At 48.1% G+C, this 22,500-nt stretch overlaps 1 protein-coding gene and 1 long non-coding RNA gene across 6 annotated transcripts in view; both read left to right on the top strand.

The window, feature by feature from the left end:
- LOC127912165 (uncharacterized) overlaps positions 1 to 663 on the top strand; it is a 672-nt gene extending 9 nt beyond the window's left edge. Inside the window, exons 1-3 of the long non-coding RNA XR_008081246.1 lie at positions 1 to 209; positions 309 to 572; positions 604 to 663. The exon at positions 1 to 209 is cut by the window's left edge and continues 9 nt beyond it. This is a non-coding gene — a long non-coding RNA (uncharacterized LOC127912165). The remainder of the gene's footprint in view (positions 210 to 308; positions 573 to 603) is intronic.
- Positions 1 to 22,500, top strand: part of LOC127912164 (epidermal growth factor receptor kinase substrate 8-like protein 2) — a 161,682-nt gene that overhangs the window by 120,397 nt on the left and 18,785 nt on the right. For all 5 annotated transcript variants that reach the window (XM_052481053.1, XM_052481054.1, XM_052481052.1 and 2 more), the window contains 7 exons: positions 5,585 to 5,711; positions 6,610 to 6,698; positions 10,082 to 10,156; positions 12,684 to 12,832; positions 17,463 to 17,631; positions 18,453 to 18,487; positions 18,654 to 18,762. In XM_052481053.1, coding sequence (XP_052337013.1) covers positions 5,585 to 5,711; positions 6,610 to 6,698; positions 10,082 to 10,156; positions 12,684 to 12,832; positions 17,463 to 17,631; positions 18,453 to 18,487; positions 18,654 to 18,762 — 753 coding nt within the window. The remainder of the gene's footprint in view (positions 1 to 5,584; positions 5,712 to 6,609; positions 6,699 to 10,081; positions 10,157 to 12,683; positions 12,833 to 17,462; positions 17,632 to 18,452; positions 18,488 to 18,653; positions 18,763 to 22,500) is intronic.

Below are 22,500 nucleotides of genomic sequence, written 5' to 3'. Positions count from 1 at the left end.
GTTAAATAAAGGTGTTCTCAACTAGCTTATCTGGTTAAATAAAGGTGTTCTCAACTAGCTTATCTGGTTAAATAAAGGTGTTCTCAACTAGCTTATCTGGTTAAATAAAGGTGTTCTCAACTAGCTTATCTGGTTAAATAAAGGTGTTCTCAACTAGCTTATCTGGTTAAATAAAGGTGTTCTCAACTAGCTTATCTGGTTAAATAAAGGTGTTGTCAACTAGCTTATCTGGTTAAATAAAGGTGTTCTCAACTAGCTTATCTGGTTAAATAAAGGTGTTCTCAGCTAGCTTATCTGGTTAAATAAAGGTGTTCTCAACTAGCTTATCTGGTTAAATAAAGGTGTTCTCAACTAGCTTATCTGGTTAAATAAAGGTGTTCTCAACTAGCTTATCTGGTTAAATAAAGGTGTTCTCAACTAGCTTATCTGGTTAAATAAAGGTGTTCTCAACTAGCTTATCTGGTTAAATAAAGGTGTTCTCAACTAGCTTATCTGGTTAAATAAAGGTGTTCTCAACTAGCTTATCTGGTTAAATAAAGGTGTTCTCAACTAGCTTATCTGGTTAAATAAAGGTTGTCAACTAGCTTATCTGGTTAAATAAAGGTGTTCTCAACTAGCTTATCTGGTTAAATAAAGGTGTTCTCAACTAGCTTATCTGGTTAAATAAAGGTGAAATAAAAAATAAATCAAAGTTGCCGGAGAAGAGGAAGGAGAAGTGGGATCAGACTCAGGAGGCAAACCATCCACCGCTTCTGACTTTATTACACATTAACGCTCAGTCCCTGAGTGAGTGAGCTCAGGCCGAGGATCTCCTTCCAGAGAGACGTGACTGTAACATACTCTGTTTCAAGGAATCATGACTCTCACCGGATATATTGTCCCCGTCCATACAGCCAGCGGGGTTCTCCAGGACAAACCCAATATGGAAGAGTATGTCTCATGATTGTGTGCAGGAACTCGAGACATTTTTCGTCTCCCGATCTGGAATACTTCACCATCAAATGCTGACCGCAGAAAATTTGCTGACCGCATGACCTCCCCCAGAAAATTTGCTTCATTTATTTTCAGTGTCGTGTATATTCCTCCCAAAGCCGACACCACGACGGCTCCCAAGGAACTACACTGAAAGCGCATATTCTGAGACCGCATTTTCATTCTGGCTGGGAAAGTTAATAAAGGAAATCTGAGGAAAACGCTACTTGTGCAACACGCAAGGAGAACACTCTTGACCATTGTTACTCTCCCTTCAGTGACAGCAACAAGGCCCTCCCCCATCCTCCCATTGGGAAATCAGACCACACCTCCATCCTACTACTCCCCACCTATAGGCAGAACCTTAAGCAAGAAGTACTCATGGTAAGGACTGTAAAACGTTGGCGTGACACATCGGAATCCACACTTAAAGAATGTTTTGTTCACGCGGACTGGGAAATGTTCGGGTCGCCTCTGGGAGTAGTATCAACATATACACTGAGTCGTTGACTGAGTTCATCAGGAAGTGTATAGAGGATGTTGTTCCTACGCCTCTGGGAGTAGTATCAACATATACACTGAGTCGTTGACTGAGTTCATCAGGAAGTGTATAGAGGATGTTGTTCCTACGCCTCTGGGAGTAGTATCAACATATACACTGAGTCGTTGACTGAGTTCATCAGGAAGTGTATAGAGGATGTTGTTCCTACGCCTCTGGGAGTAGTATCAACATATACACTGAGTCGTTGACTGAGTTCATCAGGAAGTGTATAGAGGATGTTGTTCCTACGCCTCTGGGAGTAGTATCAACATATACACTGAGTCGTTGACTGAGTTCATCAGGAAGTGTATAGAGGATGTTGTTCCTACGCCTCTGGGAGTAGTATCAACATATACACTGAGTCGTTGACTGAGTTCATCAGGAAGTGTATAGAGGATGTTGTTCCTACGCCTCTGGGAGTAGTATCAACATATACACTGAGTCGTTGACTGAGTTCATCAGGAAGTGTATAGAGGATGTTGTTCCTACGCCTCTGGGAGTAGTATCAACATATACACTGAGTCGTTGACTGAGTTCATCAGGAAGTGTATAGAGGATGTTGTTCCTACGCCTCTGGGAGTAGTATCAACATATACACTGAGTCGTTGACTGAGTTCATCAGGAAGTGTATAGAGGATGTTGTTCCTACGCCTCTGGGAGTAGTATCAACATATACACTGAGTCGTTGACTGAGTTCATCAGGAAGTGTATAGAGGATGTTGTTCCTACGCCTCTGGGAGTAGTATCAACATATACACTGAGTCGTTGACTGAGTTCATCAGGAAGTGTATAGAGGATGTTGTTCCTACGCCTCTGGGAGTAGTATCAACATATACACTGAGTCGTTGACTGAGTTCATCAGGAAGTGTATAGAGGATGTTGTTCCTACGCCTCTGGGAGTAGTATCAACATATACACTGAGTCGTTGACTGAGTTCATCAGGAAGTGTATAGAGGATGTTGTTCCTACGCCTCTGGGAGTAGTATCAACATATACACTGAGTCGTTGACTGAGTTCATCAGGAAGTGTATAGAGGATGTTGTTCCTACGCCTCTGGGAGTAGTATCAACATATACACTGAGTCGTTGACTGAGTTCATCAGGAAGTGTATAGAGGATGTTGTTCCTACGCCTCTGGGAGTAGTATCAACATATACACTGAGTCGTTGACTGAGTTCATCAGGAAGTGTATAGAGGATGTTGTTCCTACGCCTCTGGGAGTAGTATCAACATATACACTGAGTCGTTGACTGAGTTCATCAGGAAGTGTATAGAGGATGTTGTTCCTACGCCTCTGGGAGTAGTATCAACATATACACTGAGTCGTTGACTGAGTTCATCAGGAAGTGTATAGAGGATGTTGTTCCTACGCCTCTGGGAGTAGTATCAACATATACACTGAGTCGTTGACTGAGTTCATCAGGAAGTGTATAGAGGATGTTGTTCCTACGCCTCTGGGAGTAGTATCAACATATACACTGAGTCGTTGACTGAGTTCATCAGGAAGTGTATAGAGGATGTTGTTCCTACGCCTCTGGGAGTAGTATCAACATATACACTGAGTCGTTGACTGAGTTCATCAGGAAGTGTATAGAGGATGTTGTTCCTACGCCTCTGGGAGTAGTATCAACATATACACTGAGTCGTTGACTGAGTTCATCAGGAAGTGTATAGAGGATGTTGTTCCTACGCCTCTGGGAGTAGTATCAACATATACACTGAGTCGTTGACTGAGTTCATCAGGAAGTGTATAGAGGATGTTGTTCCTACGCCTCTGGGAGTAGTATCAACATATACACTGAGTCGTTGACTGAGTTCATCAGGAAGTGTATAGAGGATGTTGTTCCTACGCCTCTGGGAGTAGTATCAACATATACACTGAGTCGTTGACTGAGTTCATCAGGAAGTGTATAGAGGATGTTGTTCCTACGCCTCTGGGAGTAGTATCAACATATACACTGAGTCGTTGACTGAGTTCATCAGGAAGTGTATAGAGGATGTTGTTCCTACGCCTCTGGGAGTAGTATCAACATATACACTGAGTCGTTGACTGAGTTCATCAGGAAGTGTATAGAGGATGTTGTTCCTACGCCTCTGGGAGTAGTATCAACATATACACTGAGTCGTTGACTGAGTTCATCAGGAAGTGTATAGAGGATGTTGTTCCTACGCCTCTGGGAGTAGTATCAACATATACACTGAGTCGTTGACTGAGTTCATCAGGAAGTGTATAGAGGATGTTGTTCCTACGCCTCTGGGAGTAGTATCAACATATACACTGAGTCGTTGACTGAGTTCATCAGGAAGTGTATAGAGGATGTTGTTCCTACGCCTCTGGGAGTAGTATCAACATATACACTGAGTCGTTGACTGAGTTCATCAGGAAGTGTATAGAGGATGTTGTTCCTACGCCTCTGGGAGTAGTATCAACATATACACTGAGTCGTTGACTGAGTTCATCAGGAAGTGTATAGAGGATGTTGTTCCTACGCCTCTGGGAGTAGTATCAACATATACACTGAGTCGTTGACTGAGTTCATCAGGAAGTGTATAGAGGATGTTGTTCCTACGCCTCTGGGAGTAGTATCAACATATACACTGAGTCGTTGACTGAGTTCATCAGGAAGTGTATAGAGGATGTTGTTCCTACGCCTCTGGGAGTAGTATCAACATATACACTGAGTCGTTGACTGAGTTCATCAGGAAGTGTATAGAGGATGTTGTTCCTACGCCTCTGGGAGTAGTATCAACATATACACTGAGTCGTTGACTGAGTTCATCAGGAAGTGTATAGAGGATGTTGTTCCTACGCCTCTGGGAGTAGTATCAACATATACACTGAGTCGTTGACTGAGTTCATCAGGAAGTGTATAGAGGATGTTGTTCCTACGGTGATGATTAAAACGTATTCAAACCAAAATCTGTGAAGAAGCAAACGACCACGGTATGGTGGGAACATGGACGTGCACAAACAGACCAGCTATGACCCAGAATGCTGTTCATCGACTACAGCTCAGCCTTCAACACCATATGTTACCCTCCAGGCTCATCACTGCGTCTGAACCCTATGACCCTGCGTCTGAACCGTGCCCTGTGCACCTGGGTCCTGAACTTCCTGACGGGCCGCCCCCGGGTGGTGAAGATGAATTGGTCAAGGTGAAAGGTACACTGATCATCAACACCGGAGCCCCACAAGGGTGCGTGCTCAGCCCCATCCTGTACTCCCTGTTCACCCGTGACTGCGTGGCCACACACACACACGTCTCCAACTGAATCCAATTAAAGTTTATTGACGACACGTCACCGGAAGGCCTGATTACCCTAACAACGACAAAACAGCCTACGACCAGGAGGAGGTTAGAACCTTGGTTCCAAGGAAAATAATAATATCTCCGCACAACGTTAACAAAAACAAAACTAAGAAGTTGATAGTGGACTACAGCAGACAGCCCACCCACATCCACATCAACAGAGTTGCAGTATACTGTATTCTAGTCATGGTTCATCCTATATAACTACTACTGTCCACTTCATATGTATATACTGTATACTGTATTCTAGTCATGGTTCATCCTATATAACTACTACTGTCCACTTCATATGTATATACTGTATACTGTATTCTAGTCATGGTTCATCCTATATAACTACTACTGTCCACTTCATATGTACAGTATATACTGTATTCTGGTCAAGGCCTGTCCTATTTAACTACTACTGTCCACTTCATATGTATATACTGTATTCTTGTTTTGTTTTACTTTTAGGTTGCGTGTATTGTTATTGTATTGCTAGATATTTAATGCTGTTGGAGCAACATTAGAATTTCTCTGCGCCTGGAACACCAACCAATAAACTTTGATTTGATTTGACATTACACCACCCGTTCCACTTTTGTCTTTCTCTCCTCTCTCTCTCTCTCTCTCTCTCTCTCTCTCTGTCACTCATCCCTCTCGTCCCTATTTCTCTCTCTCTCATCCCTCTCTCTCATCCCTCTCGTCTCTCTCTCTCTCTCATCCCTCTCGTCTCTCTCGCTCTCGTCTCTCTCTCTCTCCCTGTGTTTCCCTGACAGCAAATCCTGAACTGTTCCCTGGATGACATAGAGTTCTTTGTGGCTCGGCTGCAGAAGGCTGCGGAGGCGTTCTCTCAGCTCAACCAGCGCAACAAGAGTAAGAAGATGAAGAAGAAAGGCCCAGCAGGTCTGTCTCTTCTTCTGGTCACGTGACATGTTCTCTTGTATCTTCTTATATATATCTTCTTATATATACACACACACACAACAGTATGTGGACACCCCTTCAAATGAGTGGATTCATCTGTTACAATGACATTCTAGATGATTCTGTGCTTCCAACTTTGTTGAGTTCCTGTATCAGCATGACAATGCCACCGTGCACAAAGAGAGGTCCTTACAGCCAGACCCCATACCCTTATATCCATACAGAGGGTCTGTCTGTCTGTCTGTCTGTCTGTCTGTCGGTCTGTCGGTCTGTCGCTCTGTCGCTCTGTCGCTCTCGGTCTGTCTGTCGGTCTGTCGCTCTCGGTCTGTCTGTCGGTCTGTCTGTCTGTCTGTCTGTCTGTCTGTCGGTCTGTCGGTCTGTCGCTCTGTCGCTCTGTCGCTCTCGGTCTGTCTGTCGGTCTGTCGCTCTCGGTCTGTCTGTCGGTCTGTCGCTCTCGGTCTGTCTGTCGCTCTGTCGCTCTCGGTCTGTCTGTCGGTCTGTCGCTCTGTCGCTCTGTCGCTCTCGGTCTGTCTGTCGGTCTGTCGCTCTCGGTCTGTCTGTCGGTCTGTCGCTCTCGGTCTGTCTCGGTCTGTCTGTCTGTCTCTCTTTGTCTTTCTCTCTCTGTCTCTCTCTCAGTTCAACTAAGGGCTTTATTGGGATGGGAAACGTATGTTTAAAATGCCAAAGCAAGTGAAATAGATAATAAACAACAGCTAAATAAATAATAAAAACTGAACGGTAAACATTACACTCACAACAGTTTCAAAGTAACAAAGATATTTAAAATGTCATATTGTGTCTGTATACAGTGTTGTAACGATGTACAAATAGTTAAAGTAAAATGAACCTCTCTGTTTGTCTGTGTGCTTGTTGACAGAGGGAATGCTGACCCTGAGAGCTAGGCCCCCCTCTGAGGCAGAGTTCATTGATAGCCTACAGAAACTTAAGCTGGCTTTCAACCTACTGGTGAGTTGAGTTCCCCCTATACACTGCACCTCATTACTACACCAGGGGCACCTCATTACTACACCAGGGGCTCCTCAGTTCTATACCAGGGGCACCTCATTACTACACCAGGGGCACCTCATTACTACACCAGGGGCACCTCATTACTACACCAGGGGCACCTCATTACTACACCAGGGGCTCCTCATTACTACACCAGGGGCACCTCATTACTACACCAGGGGCACCTCATTACTACACCAGGGGCTCCTCAGTTCTATACCAGGGGCACCTCATTACTACACCAGGGGCACCTCATTACTACACCAGGGGCACCTCATTACTACACCAGGGGCACCTCATTACTACACCAGGGGCTCCTCAGTTCTATACCAGGGGCACCTCATTACTACACCAGGGGCACCTCATTACTACACCAGGGGCACCTCATTACTACACCAGGGGCTCCTCAGTTCTATACCAGGGGCACCTCATTACTACACCAGGGGCACCTCAGTACTATACCAGGGGCACCTCATTACTACACCAGGGGCACCTCATTACTACACCAGGGGCACCTCATTACTACACCAGGGGCTCCTCAGTTCTATACCAGGGGCACCTCATTACTACACCAGGGGCACCTCATTACTACACCAGGGGCTCCTCATTACTACACCAGGGGCACCTCATTACTACACCAGGGGCACCTCATTACTACACCAGGGGCACCTCATTACTACACCAGGGGCACCTCATTACTACACCAGGGGCACCTCATTACTACACCAGGGGCACCTCATTACTACACCAGGGGCACCTCATTACTACACCAGGGGCACCTCATTACTACACCAGGGGCACCTCATTACTACACCAGGGGCTCCTCAGTTCTATACCAGGGGCACCTCATTACTACACCAGGGGCACCTCATTACTACTACCAGGGGCACCTCATTACTACACCAGGGGCACCTCATTACTACACCAGGGGCACCTCATTACTACACCAGGGGCACCTCATTACTACACCAGGGGCTCCTCAGTTCTATACCAGGGGCACCTCATTACTACACCAGGGGCACCTCATTACTACACCAGGGGCTCCTCATTTCTATACCAGGGGCACCTCATTACTACACCAGGGGCACCTCATTACTACACCAGGGGCTCCTCATTACTACACCAGGGGCACCTCATTACCAGGGGCACACCAGGGGCACCTCATTACTACACCAGGGGCACCTCATTACAAAACCAGTTCAGGGCACCTCATTACAAACAGTAACCAGGGGCTCCTCATTACTACACCAGGGGCTCCTCAGTTCTATACCAGGGGCACCTCATTACTACAGGCCAGGGGCACCTCAGAACTACACCAGGGGCACCTCAGTTCTATACCTGGGGCACCTCATTACTACACCAGGAGCTCCTCAGTTCTATACCAGGGGCACCTCATTACTACACCAGGGGCACCTCATTACTACACCAGGGGCACCTCATTACTACACCAGGGGCACCTCATTACACTACACCAGGGGCACCTCATTACTACACCAGGAGCTCCTCAGTTCTATACCAGGGGCACCTCATTACTACACCAGGGGCACCTCATTACTACACCAGGGGCACCTCATTACTACACCAGGGGCACCTCATTACTACACCAGGGGCACCTCATTACACACCAGGGGCACCTCATTACTAACACACACAGGGGCACCTCATTACTACACCAGGGGCACCTCATTGACTACACCAGGGGCACCTCATTACTACACCAGGAGCTCCTCAGTTCTATACCAGGGGCACCTCAGTTCTATACCAGGGGCACCTCATTACTACACCAGGGGCTCCTCAGTTCTATACCAGGGGCACTGTCCATTACTACACCAGGGGCACTGTCCTCATTACTACACCAGGGGCACCTCATTCCTACTGTCCAGGGGCACCTCATTACTACTGTCCAGGGGCTCCTCATTACTACACCAGGGGCTCCTCAGTTCTATACCAGGGGCACCTCATTACTGTCCAGGGGCACCTCATTCCTACTGTCCTGGATAGGGGCACTGTCCTCGGTTACTACTGTCCAGGGGCTCCTCAGTTCTATACTGTCCAGGAATACCTCATTACTACACCAGGGGCTCCTCATTCCTACTGTCCAGGGGCTCCTCAGTCCTATACAGGGGCACCTCATTACTACTGTCCAGGGGCACCTCATTCCTACACTGTCAGGGGCACTGTCCATTACTACACCAGGGGCTCCTACAGTTCTATACGTCCAGGGGCACCTCATTCCTACGGTCCTGGTTAGGGGCACCTCATTCCTACTGTCCAGGGGCACCTCATTACTACACCAGGGGTCCTGGTTACTGTCCTCATTCCTACACCAGGGGCTCCTCAGTTCTATACTGTCCTGGGCACCTCATTACTGTCCAGGGGCACCTCATTACTACTGTCCAGGGGCTCCTCATTACTACTGTCCAGGGGCTCCTCAGTCCTATACTGTCCAGGGGCACCTCATTACTACACCAGGGGCTCCTCATTACTACACCAGGGGCTCCTCAGTTCTATACCAGGGGCACCTCATTACTACACCAGGGGACTGTCCTCATTACTACACCAGGGGCACCTCATTACTACTGTCCAGGGGCACCTCATTACTGTCCAGGGGCTCCTCAGTTCTATACCAGGGGCACCTCCATTACTACACCAGGGGCACCTCATTACTACACCAGGGGCTCCTCAGTTACTGTCCAGGGGCACCTCATTACTACACCAGGGGCACCTCAGTCCACCAGGGGCTCCTCAGTTCTATACCAGGGGCACCTCATTACTACACCAGGGGCACCTCATTACTCACCAGGGGCACCTCATTACTCCACCAGGGGCACCTCATCAGTACTACTGTCCAGGGGCACCTCAGTCCTACACCAGGGGCACCTCATTACTACTGTCCAGGGGCTCCTCAGTTCTATACCAGGGATACCGTCTGGTTACTGTCCTATACCAGGGGCTGTCCTCATTACTACACCAGGGGCACCTCATTACTACACCAGGGGCACCTCAGTTCTATACCAGGGGCACCTCATTACTACACCAGGGGCACCTCAGTACTATACCAGGGGCTCCTCAGTTCTATACCAGGGGCACCTCAGTTCTATACCAGGGGCTCCTCAGTTCTATACCAGGGGCACCTCAGTACTCTACCAGGGCCCCGTTCAGAAGGACACAACGTTGTGGAATGTTCAAAATGTTCTGAATGTTCAGATAGACATATATATTGTAGAACAAACAGTAATCCAATCGGCTCTATCGATGACATCGGCAACGTTCCTAAATGGTAGCCTACAGAGCTGTGGTCAACTGTGTCTACAGTATGTGTGTCACTCTGCCCCCTGCAGGCCAAACTGAAGAAACACATCCAGAACCCCAGCGCTTCTGAACTGGTACACTTCCTCTTCGGCCCCCTGGACCTGGTAAGAACGTGACTGATACACACACACACACACACACACACACGCTCCTAACTCTTGAATGATACTAACCAGAGCAACACACACACACACAATCCTTCCATGGCAGTAACCAGACCAGGGCAACACATACACATACACATACACATACTGTCCATACGGTCCTGGTTACTGTCCTGGTTACGGGTCCACACACGGTCCACGGTCCACACAGTCCAAACGGTCCACACACACACTGTCCACACTGTCCACTGTCCACACACTGTCCATACTGTCCACACACACACGGTCCACTGTCCATACGGTCCACACTGTCCTGGTTTCCTTATGACCTAACCAGACCAGGGCAACGTCCATACACACACATACACACACACAATCCTTCCATGACACTAACCAGACCAGGGCAACGCATACACACAAACACACACACACAATCCTTCCATGGCAGTAACCAGACCAGGGCAACGCATACACACACACACACACACACAATCCTTCCATGGCAGTAACCAGACCAGAGTAACACACACACCCTCCCAACCCTGGAATGATACTAACCAGACCAGAATAGTGTGGTTTCACTCAGCTACATAATGATTAATAAGCATAGTAGGACAGATTTACCTTTCCTCTCTCATTCATCCAACAACACTGTCCTGGATACGCCCCTGGATACGGCCCTGGATACGGCCCTGGATACGGTCCTGGATACTGTCCTAGTTACTGTCCTGGATACGGTCCTGGATACGACCCTGGTTACGGTCCTGGATACGGCCCTGGATACGGTCCTGGATACGGTCCTGGATACGGTCCTGGATACTGGTTACGGCCCTGGATACGGTCCTGGATACGGTCCTGGATACGGTCCTGGATACGGCCCTGGATACGGCCCTGGATACTGTCCTAGTTACTGTCCTGGATACGGTCCTGGATACGACCCTGGTTACGGTCCTGGATACGGCCCTGGTTACTGTCCTGGATACTGTCCTGGTTACGGTCCTGGTTACTGTCCTGGTTACTGTCCTGGTTACTGTCCTGGATACTGTCCTGGTTACTGTCCTGGATACTGTCCTGGTTACGGTCCTGGTTACTGTCCTGGATACTGTCCTGGTTACTGTCCTGGTTACTGTCCTGGTTACTGTCCTGGTTACTGTCCTGGTTACTGTCCTGGTTACTGTCCTGGTTACTGTCCTGGTTACTGTCCTGGATACTGTCCTGGATACTGTCCTGAATACTGTCCTGGTTACTGTCCTGGATACTGTCCTGGTTACTGTCCTGGATACTGTCCTGGATACTGTCCTGGTTACTGTCCTGGATACTGTCCTGGTTACTGTCCTGGTTACTGTCCTGGATACTGTCCTGGATACTGTCCTGGATACTGTCCTGGTTACTGTCCTGGATACTGTCCTGGTTACTGTCCTGGTTACTGTCCTGGTTACTGTCCTGGATACTGTCCTGGATACTGTCCTGGTTACTGTCCTGGATACTGTCCTGGTTACTGTCCTGGTTACTGTCCTGGTTACTGTCCTGGATACTGTCCTGGATACTGTCCTGGTTACTGTCCTGGATACTGTCCTGGTTACTGTCCTGGATACTGTCCTGGTTACTGTCCTGGTTACTGTCCTGGATACTGTCCTGGATACTGTCCTGGATACTGTCCTGGTTACTGTCCTGGATACTGTCCTGGTTACTGTCCTGGTTACTGTCCTGGATACTGTCCTGGATACTGTCCTGAATACTGTCCTGGTTACTGTCCTGGTTACTGTCCTGGTTACTGTCCTGGTTACTGTCCTGGTTACTGTCCTGGATACGACCCTGGATACGGTCCTGGATACGGTCCCGGATACGGTCCTGGTTACTGTCCTGGTTACTGTCCTGGATACGGTCCTGGTTACTGTCCTGGATACTGTCCTGGATACGGCCCTGGATACGGTCCTAGTTACTGTCCTGGATACTGTCCTGGATACGGCCCTGGATACGGTCCTGGATACAACCCTGGATACGGTCCTGGATACGACCCTGGATACTGGATACGGTCCTGGATACGGTCCTGGATACGGTCCTGGATACGGTCCTGGATACGGCCCTGGATACGGCCCTGGATACGGCCCTGGATACGGCCCTGGATACGTCCTGGATACTGTCCTGGATATGGTCCCTGGATACTGTCCGGTCCTGGTTACGGTCCTGTCCTGGATACGGTTACTGTCCTGGTTACTGTCCTGATACGGTCCTGGATGTCCTGGATTGGATACGGTTGGTGTAACCTGATAATACTGTCCTGTTACTTGGTGAAATTGTTGCAGATGTGCTTCCACCTTAGGTTGTAAGTCGCTCTGGATAAGAGCGTCTGCTAAATGACTTAAATGTAAATGTTAGGTTGAAGGGTTAAGGGTGGTTATAGATGTTCAGAGGGTGTTTGTGCTCCAGTCCTGTGGTAGTGTAGAGCTGCCCTGCTCCGTGGTCTCTCCTCACCTGTCTGTAGCCTGTACAGGTAGATGTGTGACCTCTAACCTTTGACCTCTAGGTGCTCCAGTCCTGTGGTAGCGTAGAGCTGCCCCGCTCTGTGGTCTCCCCTCACTTATCCAGAGATGCAGTAGACTTCCTGAGGGGTCATCTGTCACCTAAAGAAATGACCATCTTTGAACTGCTGGGAGATGGGTGGACAAGACCTAGGTACTGGAGAGTGTGTGTGTGTGTGGTGTGTGTGGTTGCACATGTGCTGATAGAGGTAGATGCGTATAGGGGTAAGGTAACTAGACTATACGATAAACAGGGTAGCAGCAGTCTGTATGTGAGTGGATGTGTGTAGAGTCAGTATAAATGGATGTGCATAGTATGTGTGAGTGAACAGATGGTGGAATGAGTGTGTGTGAGTGTGTAGGGCCCTGTGAGTGTGTAGGGCCCTGTGAGTGTGTAGGGCCCTGTGAGTGTGTAGGGCCCTGTGAGTGTGTGGCCCTGTGTGTGTGTGGCCCTGTGAGTGTGTAGGGCCCTGTGAGTGTGTGGCCATGTGAGTGTGTAGGGCCCTGTGAGTGTGTAGGGCCCTGTGAGTGTGTAGGGCCCTGTGAGTGTGTAGCGCCCTGTGAGTGTGTAGGGCCCTGTGAGTGTGTAGGGCCCTGTGTGTGTGTGAGTGTGTAGGGCCCTGTGAGTGTGTAGGGTGTGTGTGTGTGTGTGTGTGTGTGTGTGTGTGTGTGTGTGTGTGTGTGTGTGTGTGTGTGTGTGTGTGTGTGTGTGTGTGTGTGTGGGGGCCCTGTGAGTATGTGTGTGTGTGTAGGGTAGGGCCCTGTGAGTGTGTAGGGCCCTGTGAGTGTGTAGGGCCCTGTGAGTGTGTGTGTGGCCCTGTGAGTGTGTAGGGCCCTGTGAGTGTGTGTGTGGTGCCCTGTGAGTATGTGTGTGAGTGTGTAGGGCCCTGTGAGTGTGTAGGGCCCTGTGAGTATGTGTGTGAGTGTGTAGGGCCCTGTGAGTGTGTGTGAGTGTGTAGGGCCCTGTGAGTGTGTAGGGCCCTGTGAGTGTGTAGGGCCCTGTGAGTGTGTGGGGCCCTGTGAGTGTGTAGGACCCTGTGAGTGTGTAGGGCCCTGTGAGTGTGTAGGGCCCTGTGAGTGTGTGTGAGTGTGTAGGGCCCTATGAGTGTGTGAGTGTGTAGGGCCCGTGAGTGTGTAGGGCCCTGTGAGTGTGTGAGTGTGTAGGGCCCTATGAGTGTGTGAGTGTGTAGGGCCCTGTGAGTGTGTGGGGCCCTGTGAGTGTGTAGGGCCCTGTGAGTGTGTGTGAGTGTGTAGGGCCCTGTGAGTGTGTAGGGCCCTGTGAGTGTGTAGGGCCCTGTGAGTGTGTAGGGCCCTGTGAGTGTGTAGGGCCCTGTGAGTGTGTAGGGCCCTGTGAGTGTGTAGGGCCCTGTGAGTGTGTAGGGCCCTGTGAGTGTGTAGGGCCCTGTGAGTGTAGCGCCCTGTGTGTGTGTGGGCCCTGTGTGTGTGTGTGAGTGTGTAGGGCCCTGTGAGTGTGTGTAGTGTGTAGGGCCCTGTGAGTGTGTGTGTGAGTGTGTAGGGCCCCGTGAGTGTGTGTGAGTGTGTAGGGCCCTGTGAGTGTGTGTGTGAGTGTGTAGGGCCCTGTGAGTGTGTAGGGCCCTGTGAGTGTGTAGGGCCCTGTGTGTGTGTGTGTGTGTGTGTGTGTGTGTGTGTGTGTGTGTAGGGTGTGAGTGTGTGTGTGTGTGGGTGTGTGTGTGTGTGTGTGTAGGGTGTGTGTGTGTAGGGCCCTGTGAGTATGTGTGTGAGTGTGTAGGGCCCTGTGTGTGTGTGGCCCTGTGAGTGTGTAGGGCCCTGTGAGTGTGTAGGGTGTAGGGCCCTGTGAGTGTGTGTGTGGCCCTGTGAGTGTGTAGGGCCCTGTGAGTGTGTGTGAGTGTGGGGCCCTGTGAGTGTGTGAGTGTGTAGGGCCCTGTGAGTGTGTAGGGCCCTGTGAGTATGTGTGTGAGTGTGTAGGGCCCTGTGAGTGTGTGTGAGTGTGTAGGGCCCTGTGAGTGTGTGTGAGTGTGTAGGGCCCTGTGAGTGTGTGTGAGTGTGGGGCCCTGTGAGTGTGTAGGACCCTGTGAGTATGTGTGTGAGTGTGTAGGGCCCTGTGAGTGTGTGGTGTGAGTGTGTAGGGCCCTATGTGTGTGTGAGTGTGTAGGGCCCTGTGAGTGTGTAGGGCCCTGTGAGTGTGTGTGAGTGTGTAGGGCCCTGTGAGTGTGTAGGGCCCTGTGTGTGTGGGGCCCTGTGAGTGTGTAGGGCCCTGTGAGTGTGTGTGAGTGTGTAGGGTGTGAGTGTGTAGGGCCCTGTGAGTGTGTAGGGCCCTGTGAGTGTGTAGGGCCTATGAGTGTGTGAGTGTGTGGGGCCCTGTGAGTGTGTAGGACCCTGTGAGAGTGTGTGGGGCCCTGTGAGTGTGTAGGGCCCTGTGAGTGTGTAGGGCCCTGTGAGTGTGTAGGCGCCCTGTGAGTGTGTAGGGCCCTGTGAGTGTGTGTGAGTGTGTAGGGCCCTATGAGTGTGTGAGTGTGTAGGGCCCTGTGAGTGTGTAGGGCCCTGTGAGTGTGTGTGAGTGTGTAGGGCCCTGTGAGTGTGTGTGAGTGTGTAGGGCCCTATGAGTGTGTGAGTGTGTAGGGCCCTGTGAGTGTGTAGGGCCCTGTGAGTGTATGTGTGTGTGAGTGTGCATAGATACTGCAAAAATCTGAATAAAAGGTCAATATGATACAAGGTTAACTCGGCCCGTGTCCCTGTTGGTAAACATCACATGTGTCCATCTGAAATCAGAATTTAAGGTCAGTAATAACCTCTACATTTATAGATGGGAGTGATTTGTTATTCTATTATCCCATTGATAACATGTTATCTAAAACCTGCTGTTTAAGCCTGTAATTTATCAGAATGTACACGTTGTTATAAGCTTGTATGAGCCTTTATAATGTCTTATAGGGCTTGTTATATGTCCAGTGGTGTAGTGATAAACTCTGATTGTCGGTCGGGGTGAAATAAATGATGTGGTAAACTGGTGTTTACCCTCCACTACAACCCTGGTTGTCTCTGTTTACCCTCCACTACAACCCTGGTTGTCTCTGTTTACCCTCCACTACAACCCTGGTTGTCTCTGTGTTTACCCTCCACTACAACCCTGGTTGTCTCTGTTTACCCTCCACTACAACCCTGGTTGTCTCTGTGTTTACCCTCCACTACAACCCTGGTTGTCTCTGTGTTTACCCTCCACTACAACCCTGGTTGTCTCTGTGTTTACCCTCCACTACAACCCTGGTTGTCTCTGTGTTTACCCTCCACTACAACCCTGGTTGTCTCTCTGTTTACCCTCTACTACAACCCTGGTTGTCTCTGTGTTTACCCTCCACTACAACCCTGGTTGTCTCTCTGTTTACCCTCCACTACAACCCTGGTTGTCTCTCTGTTTACCCTCCACTACAACCCTGGTTGTCTCTGTGTTTACCCTCCACTACAACCCTGGTTGTCTCTGTTTACCCTCCACTACAACCCTGGTTGTCTCTGTGTTTACCCTCCACTACAACCCTGGTTGTCTCTGTTTACCCTCCACTACAACCCTGGTTGTCTCTGTGTTTACCCTCCACTACAACCCTGGTTGTCTCTGTTTACCCTCCACTACAACCCTGGTCTTGTCTCTGGTGTTTACCCTCCACTACAACCCTGTCTTGTTTACCCTCCACTACAACCCTGTTGTCTGTTTACCCTCCACTACAACCCTGGTTGTCTCTGTTTACCCTCCACTACAACCCTGGTTGTCTCTGTGTTTACCCTCCACTACAACCCTGGTTGTCTCTGTTTACCTCCACTACAACCCTGGTTGTCTCTGTTTACCCTCCACTACAACCCTGGTTGTCTCTGTGTTTACCCTCTACTACAACCCTGGTTGTCTCTCTGTTTACCCTCCACTACAACCCTGGTTGTCTCTCTGTTTACCCTCCACTACAACCCTGGTTGTCTCTGTGTTTACCCTCTACTACAACCCTGGTTGTCTCTGTTTACCCTCCACTACAACCCTGGTTGTCTCTGTGTTTACCCTCTACTACAACCCTGGTTGTCTCTGTTTACCCTCCACTACAACCCTGGTAGTCTCTCTGTTTACCCTCCACTACAACCCTGGTTGTCTCTGTTTACCCTCCACTACAACCCTGGTTGTCTCTGTTTACCCTCCACTACAACCCTGGTTGTCTCTGTTTACCCTCCACTACAACCCTGGTTGTCTCTATGTTTACCCTCTACTACAACCCTGGTTGTCTCTGTTTACCCTCCACTACAACCCTGGTTGTCTCTGTGTTTACCCTCCACTACAACCCTGGTTGTCTCTCCTTTACCCTCTACTACAACCCTGGTTGTCTCTGTTTACCCTCCACTACAACGCTGGTTGTCTCTGTGTTTACCCTCCACTACAACCCTGGTTGTCTCTGTTTACCCTCCACTACAACCCTGGTTGTCTCTGTGTTTACCCTCCACTACAACCCTGGTTGTCTCTGTTTACCCTCCACTACAACCCTGGTTGTCTCTATGTTTACCCTCTACTACAACCCTGGTTGTCTCTGTTTACCCTCCACTACAACCCTGGTTGTCTCTGTGTTTACCCTCCACTACAACCCTGGTTGTCTCTCTTTTACCCTCTACTACAACCCTGGTTGTCTCTGTTTACCCTCCACTACAACCCTGGTTGTCTCTGTGTTTACCCTCCACTACAACCCTGGTTGTCTCTGTTTACCCTCCACTACAACCCTGGTTGTCTCTGTGTTTACCCTCCACTACAACCCTGGTTGTCTCTATGTTTACTCCAGAGCGGACTGGCCACGGGACCAGTGTGCCTCTACCTACTTCCCTAAGTTCAGGAACGGGTGGGAGCCCCCAGCTGAGCTGTTCAGGACCTCCCCATGGGAGACAGAGGGATTAGGGGAACCTCCCATGTCCTTCATGTCCCACCCCATGTCCCCACACAAGTCAGAAGAGGTGAGAGGGAGTGAGATTTATCAGTAGGAAAACAGCTGTAGTAATTTTTGGACTGCTGTCCGTTTCAGTCCTTATAGTAGACCTCTGTTAGTTCTTCATTTGTTTGTTTACATTTCCTTCAGTGACATTTCTTCTCACTCATAAACTCTTCTTCGTTTTGCAAATGATGTTTTATTAAACAGGTTTGAATACTTGGACGTGATAGGTTAGGATAGGATAGGTTAGGATAGGATAGGTTAGGTTAGGTTAGGATAGGATAGGTTAGGATAGGTTAGGATAGGATAGGTTAGGATAGGATAGGATAGGATAGGATAGGATAGGATAGGTTAGGATAGGATAGGATAGGATAGGATAGAATAGGATAGGATAGGTTAGGATAGAATAGGATAGGTTAGGATAGAATAGGATAGGATAGGATATGATAGGTTAGGATAGGATAGGATAGGTTAGTATAGGATAGGATAGGTTGGGATGGGATGGGATAGGATAGGTTAGGATAGGATAGGTTAGGATAGGATAGGTTAGGATCGGATAGGATAGGATAGGATAGGATAGGTTAGGATAGGATAGGTTAGGATAGAATAGGATAGGTTAGGATAGAATAGGATAGGTTAGGATAGGATAGGATATGATAGGTTAGGATAGGATAGGTTAGTATAGGATAGGATAGGTTAGGATAGGTTAGGATAGGTTGGGATGGGATAGGATAGGTTAGGATAGGTTAGGATAGGTTAGGATAGGTTGGGATAGGATAGTCAGACACACACAGTACCAGTCCATATCAGCACTTTACAATGATAACAAAATCCTCTCATTTTCAGTTTTTCGGAACCCAGTCTTCCAGCTCATCAAATGGGTCAGTTTATGATATTTTCTAGTCAATGTGATTCCACATTACAACTAATCACACTGCTACTTTTCTCATTGTTGTTACTTCTTTTTATTTAATTTGATGTAACTTGGTTGTTTCATTGTGATCTATACACATGTTAAGACTGTTTGTTGTTTGTCTCCTGTCTCAGGTCCTACAATGGTCTGGCCTCCTCGTCCCGTAAATATGCTAAGATCTGCTACCACTTTGTGGCCCGCAACGCCAACGAACTGTCAGTACTGCAGGACGAGGTGGTAGAGGTACGACATCTATATTATAATACTGTCAGTACTGCAGGACGAGGTGGTAGAGGTACGACATCTATATTATAATACTGTCAGTTCTGCAGGACGAGGTGCTAGAGGTACGACATCTATATTATAATACTGTCAGTACTGCAGGACGAGGTGGTAGAGGTACGACATCTATATTATAATACTGTCAGTACTGCAGGACGAGGTGGTAGAGGTACGACATCTATATTATAATACTGTCAGTACTGCAGGACGAGGTGGTAGAGGTACGACATCTATATTATAATACTGTCAGTACTGCAGGACGAGGTGGTAGAGGTACAACATCTATATTATAATACTGTCAGTACTGCAGGACGAGGTGCTAGAGGTACGACATCTATATTATAATACTGTCAGTACTGCAGGACGAGGTGCTAGAGGTACGACATCTATATTATAATACTGTCAGTACTGCAGGACGAGGTGGTAGAGGTACGACATCTATATTATAATACTGTCAGTACTGCAGAACGAGGTGGTAGAGGTACGACATCTATATTATAATACTGTCAGTACTGCAGGACGAGGTGGTAGAGGTACGACATCTATATTATAATACTGTCAGTACTGCAGGACGAGGTGGTAGAGGTACGACATCTATATTATAATACTGTCAGTACTGCAGAACGAGGTGGTAGAGGTACGACATCTACACTATAATACTGTCAGTACTGCAGGACGAGGTGCTAGAGGTAAGACATCTACAGTTGAAGTCGGAAATTTACATACACTTAGGTTGGAGTATTTAAAACTTGTTTTTTTAATAACTCCACACATTTCTTGTTAAGAAACTATAGTTTTGGTAAGTCGGTTAGGACATCTACTTTGTGCACGACACAAAGTCATTTTTCCAACAATTGTTTAAACAGCTTGGAAATTGCTTTAGAAGCATCTGATAGGCTAATTGACATCATTTGAGTCAATTGGAGATGTACCTGTGGATGTATTTCAAGGTCTACACTTCAAACTCAGTGCCTCTTTTGCTTGACATCATTGGAAAATCAAAAGAAATCAGCCAAGACTTCAGAAAGAAAATTGTAGGCCTCCACAAGTCTGGTTCATCCTTGGGAGCAATTTCCAAACGTCTGAAGGTACCACGTTCATCTGTACAAACAATAGTACGCAAGTATAAACACCATGGGACCACACAGCCGTCATACCGCTCAGGAAGGAGACGCATTCTGTCTCCTAGAGATGAACGTACTTTGGTGCAAAAAGTGCAAATCAATCCCAGAACAACAGCAAAGGACCCTGTGAAGATGCTGGAGGAAACAGGTACAAATGTATCTATATCCACAGTTAAACAAGTTCCATATCGCCATAACCTGAAAGGCCGCTCAGCAAGGAAGAAACCACTGCTCCAAAACTGCCATAAAAATCCAGACTACGGTTTGCAACTGCACATGGGGACAAAGATCGTACTTTTTGTAGAAATGTCCTCTGGTCTGATAAAACAAAAGTAGAACTGTTTGACCATAATGACCATCGTTTTGTTTGGGGAAAAAGGGGGAGGCTTGCAAGCCGAAGAACACCGTCCCAACCGTGAAGCACAGGGGTGGCAGCATCATGTTGTGGGGGTGCTTTGGGGCAGGAGGGACTGGTGCACTTCACAAAATAGATGGCATCATGAGGAAAGAAAATTATGTGGATATATTGAAGCAACATCTCAAGACATCAGTCATGAAGTTAAAGCTTGGTCGCAAATGGGTCTTCCAAATGGACAAGGACCCCAAGCATACTTCCAAAGTTGTGGCAAAATGGCTTAAGGACAACAAAGTCAAGGTATTGGAGTGGCCATCACAAAGCCATGACCTCAATCCTATAGAAAATGTGTGTGCAGAACTGAAAAAGCGTGTACGAGCAAGGAGGCCAACAAACCTGATTCAGTTACACCAGCTCTGTCAGGAGGAATAGGCCAAAATTCACTCAACTTATTGTGGGAAGCTTGTGGAAGGCTACCCGAAACGTTTCACCAAAGTTAAACAATTTAAAGGCAATGCTACCAAATACTAATTGAGTGTATGTAAACTTCTGACCCACTGGGAATGTGATGAAAGAAATAAAAGCTGAAATAAATCATTCTCTACTATTATTCTGACATTTCACATTCTTAAAATGAAGTCAGTTAAGAACAAATTCTTATTTACAATGACAGCCTACCAGGGAACAGTGGGTTAACTGCCTTGTTCAGGGGCAGAACGACAGATTTTTACCTTGGCAGCTCGAGGATTCGATCTAGCAACCTTTCGGTTACTGGCCCAATGCTCTAACAACGAGGCTACTTCCTGCCCAGCCCAACGATCTAACCACCACTAGGCTACCCTAGGCCGCCCAGCCCAACGCTCTAACCACTGCTGCCCGGCCCAACGCTCTAACCAGGCTACCACTAGGCTACCTGCCGCCCGCCACGGCCCAACACTCTAACCACTAGGCTACCTGCTGCCCGGCTCTAACCACTAGGCAAACGCCCAACACTCTAACCACTAGGGCTACCTACTGCCCAGCCCAACGCTCTAACCACTAGGCTAGGCCAAACGACTCTAACCACTACCTGCTGATCTAACCCAGCCTACCAACGCTCTAACCACTAGGCTACCTACTGCCCAGCCCAACGCTCTAACCACTAGGCTACCTACTGCCCAGCCCAACGCTCTAACCACTAGGCTACCTACTGCCCAGCCCAACGCTCTAACCACTAGGCTACCTACTGCCCAGCCCAACGCTCTAACCACTAGGCTACCTACCGCCCAGCCCAACGCTCTAACCACTAGGCTACCTACTGCCCAGCCCAACGCTCTAACCACTAGGCTACCTGCCACCTCTACATTGGCTTGGAACCCCTAACCCTGGCAATTTGACTGGTTAACTCACGGGTACACTCGACAATGGCTGCCTGTTATTGTGATGCAATCATTTCCATGGTAATGTAGAATGTTCATTCAAATTATTTTAACTGATGTGTCTCATCCAATGGGATGTATGTTTTGTGATGTCAGTTTAGTTGAATTAAACAAATCACAGCACATATTGATGGGTACACTTCCTGCTTTTACTTCCTGCTTTTACTTCCTGCTTTGCTCCTATGGGTACACTTGCAATGGCCTGCCAGTCCACCTATTATTATGTTGAATGGGGGACGCCCATTCTGTTAATTCTGTTCCTATGCAGGTGAAAAATGTGAGCTATCGTGAAAATAATGCTGAAAATATTTCCGAAATCTTAACCTAAACCAATTAGTCAAATTGATCACAGAATTGTTATACAAATTGAATACATTAAGTAATTAGTTTAAGAAAGTGCTGCTGCATTTAAAGATAAATAACCTACAGCACTAATCAAATCAAATGTATTTATATAGCCCTTCGTACATCAGCTGATATCTCAAAGTGCTGTACAGAAACCCAGCCTAAAACCCCAAACAGCAAGCAATGCAGGTGTAGAAGCACGGTGGCTAGAAAAAACTCCCTAGAAAGGCCAAAACCTAGGAAGAAACCTAGAGAGGAACCAGGCTATGTGGGGTGGCCAGTCCTCTTCTGGCTGTGCCGGGTGGAGATTATAACAGAACATGGCCAAGATGTTCAAATGTTCATAAATGACCAGCATGGTCAAATAATAATAAGGCAGAACAGTTGAAACTGGAGCAGCAGCACGGCCAGGTGGACTGGGGACAGCAAGGAGTCATCATGTCAGGTAGTCCTGGGG

This window comes from Oncorhynchus keta, chromosome 26 (genome assembly GCF_023373465.1).
Source record: "Oncorhynchus keta strain PuntledgeMale-10-30-2019 chromosome 26, Oket_V2, whole genome shotgun sequence".
NCBI classification, from domain to species: Eukaryota; Metazoa; Chordata; class Actinopteri; order Salmoniformes; family Salmonidae; genus Oncorhynchus; species Oncorhynchus keta.
Note: the sequence above shows the minus strand (reverse complement) of the source record. Positions and strands in the feature narration are given on the sequence as shown.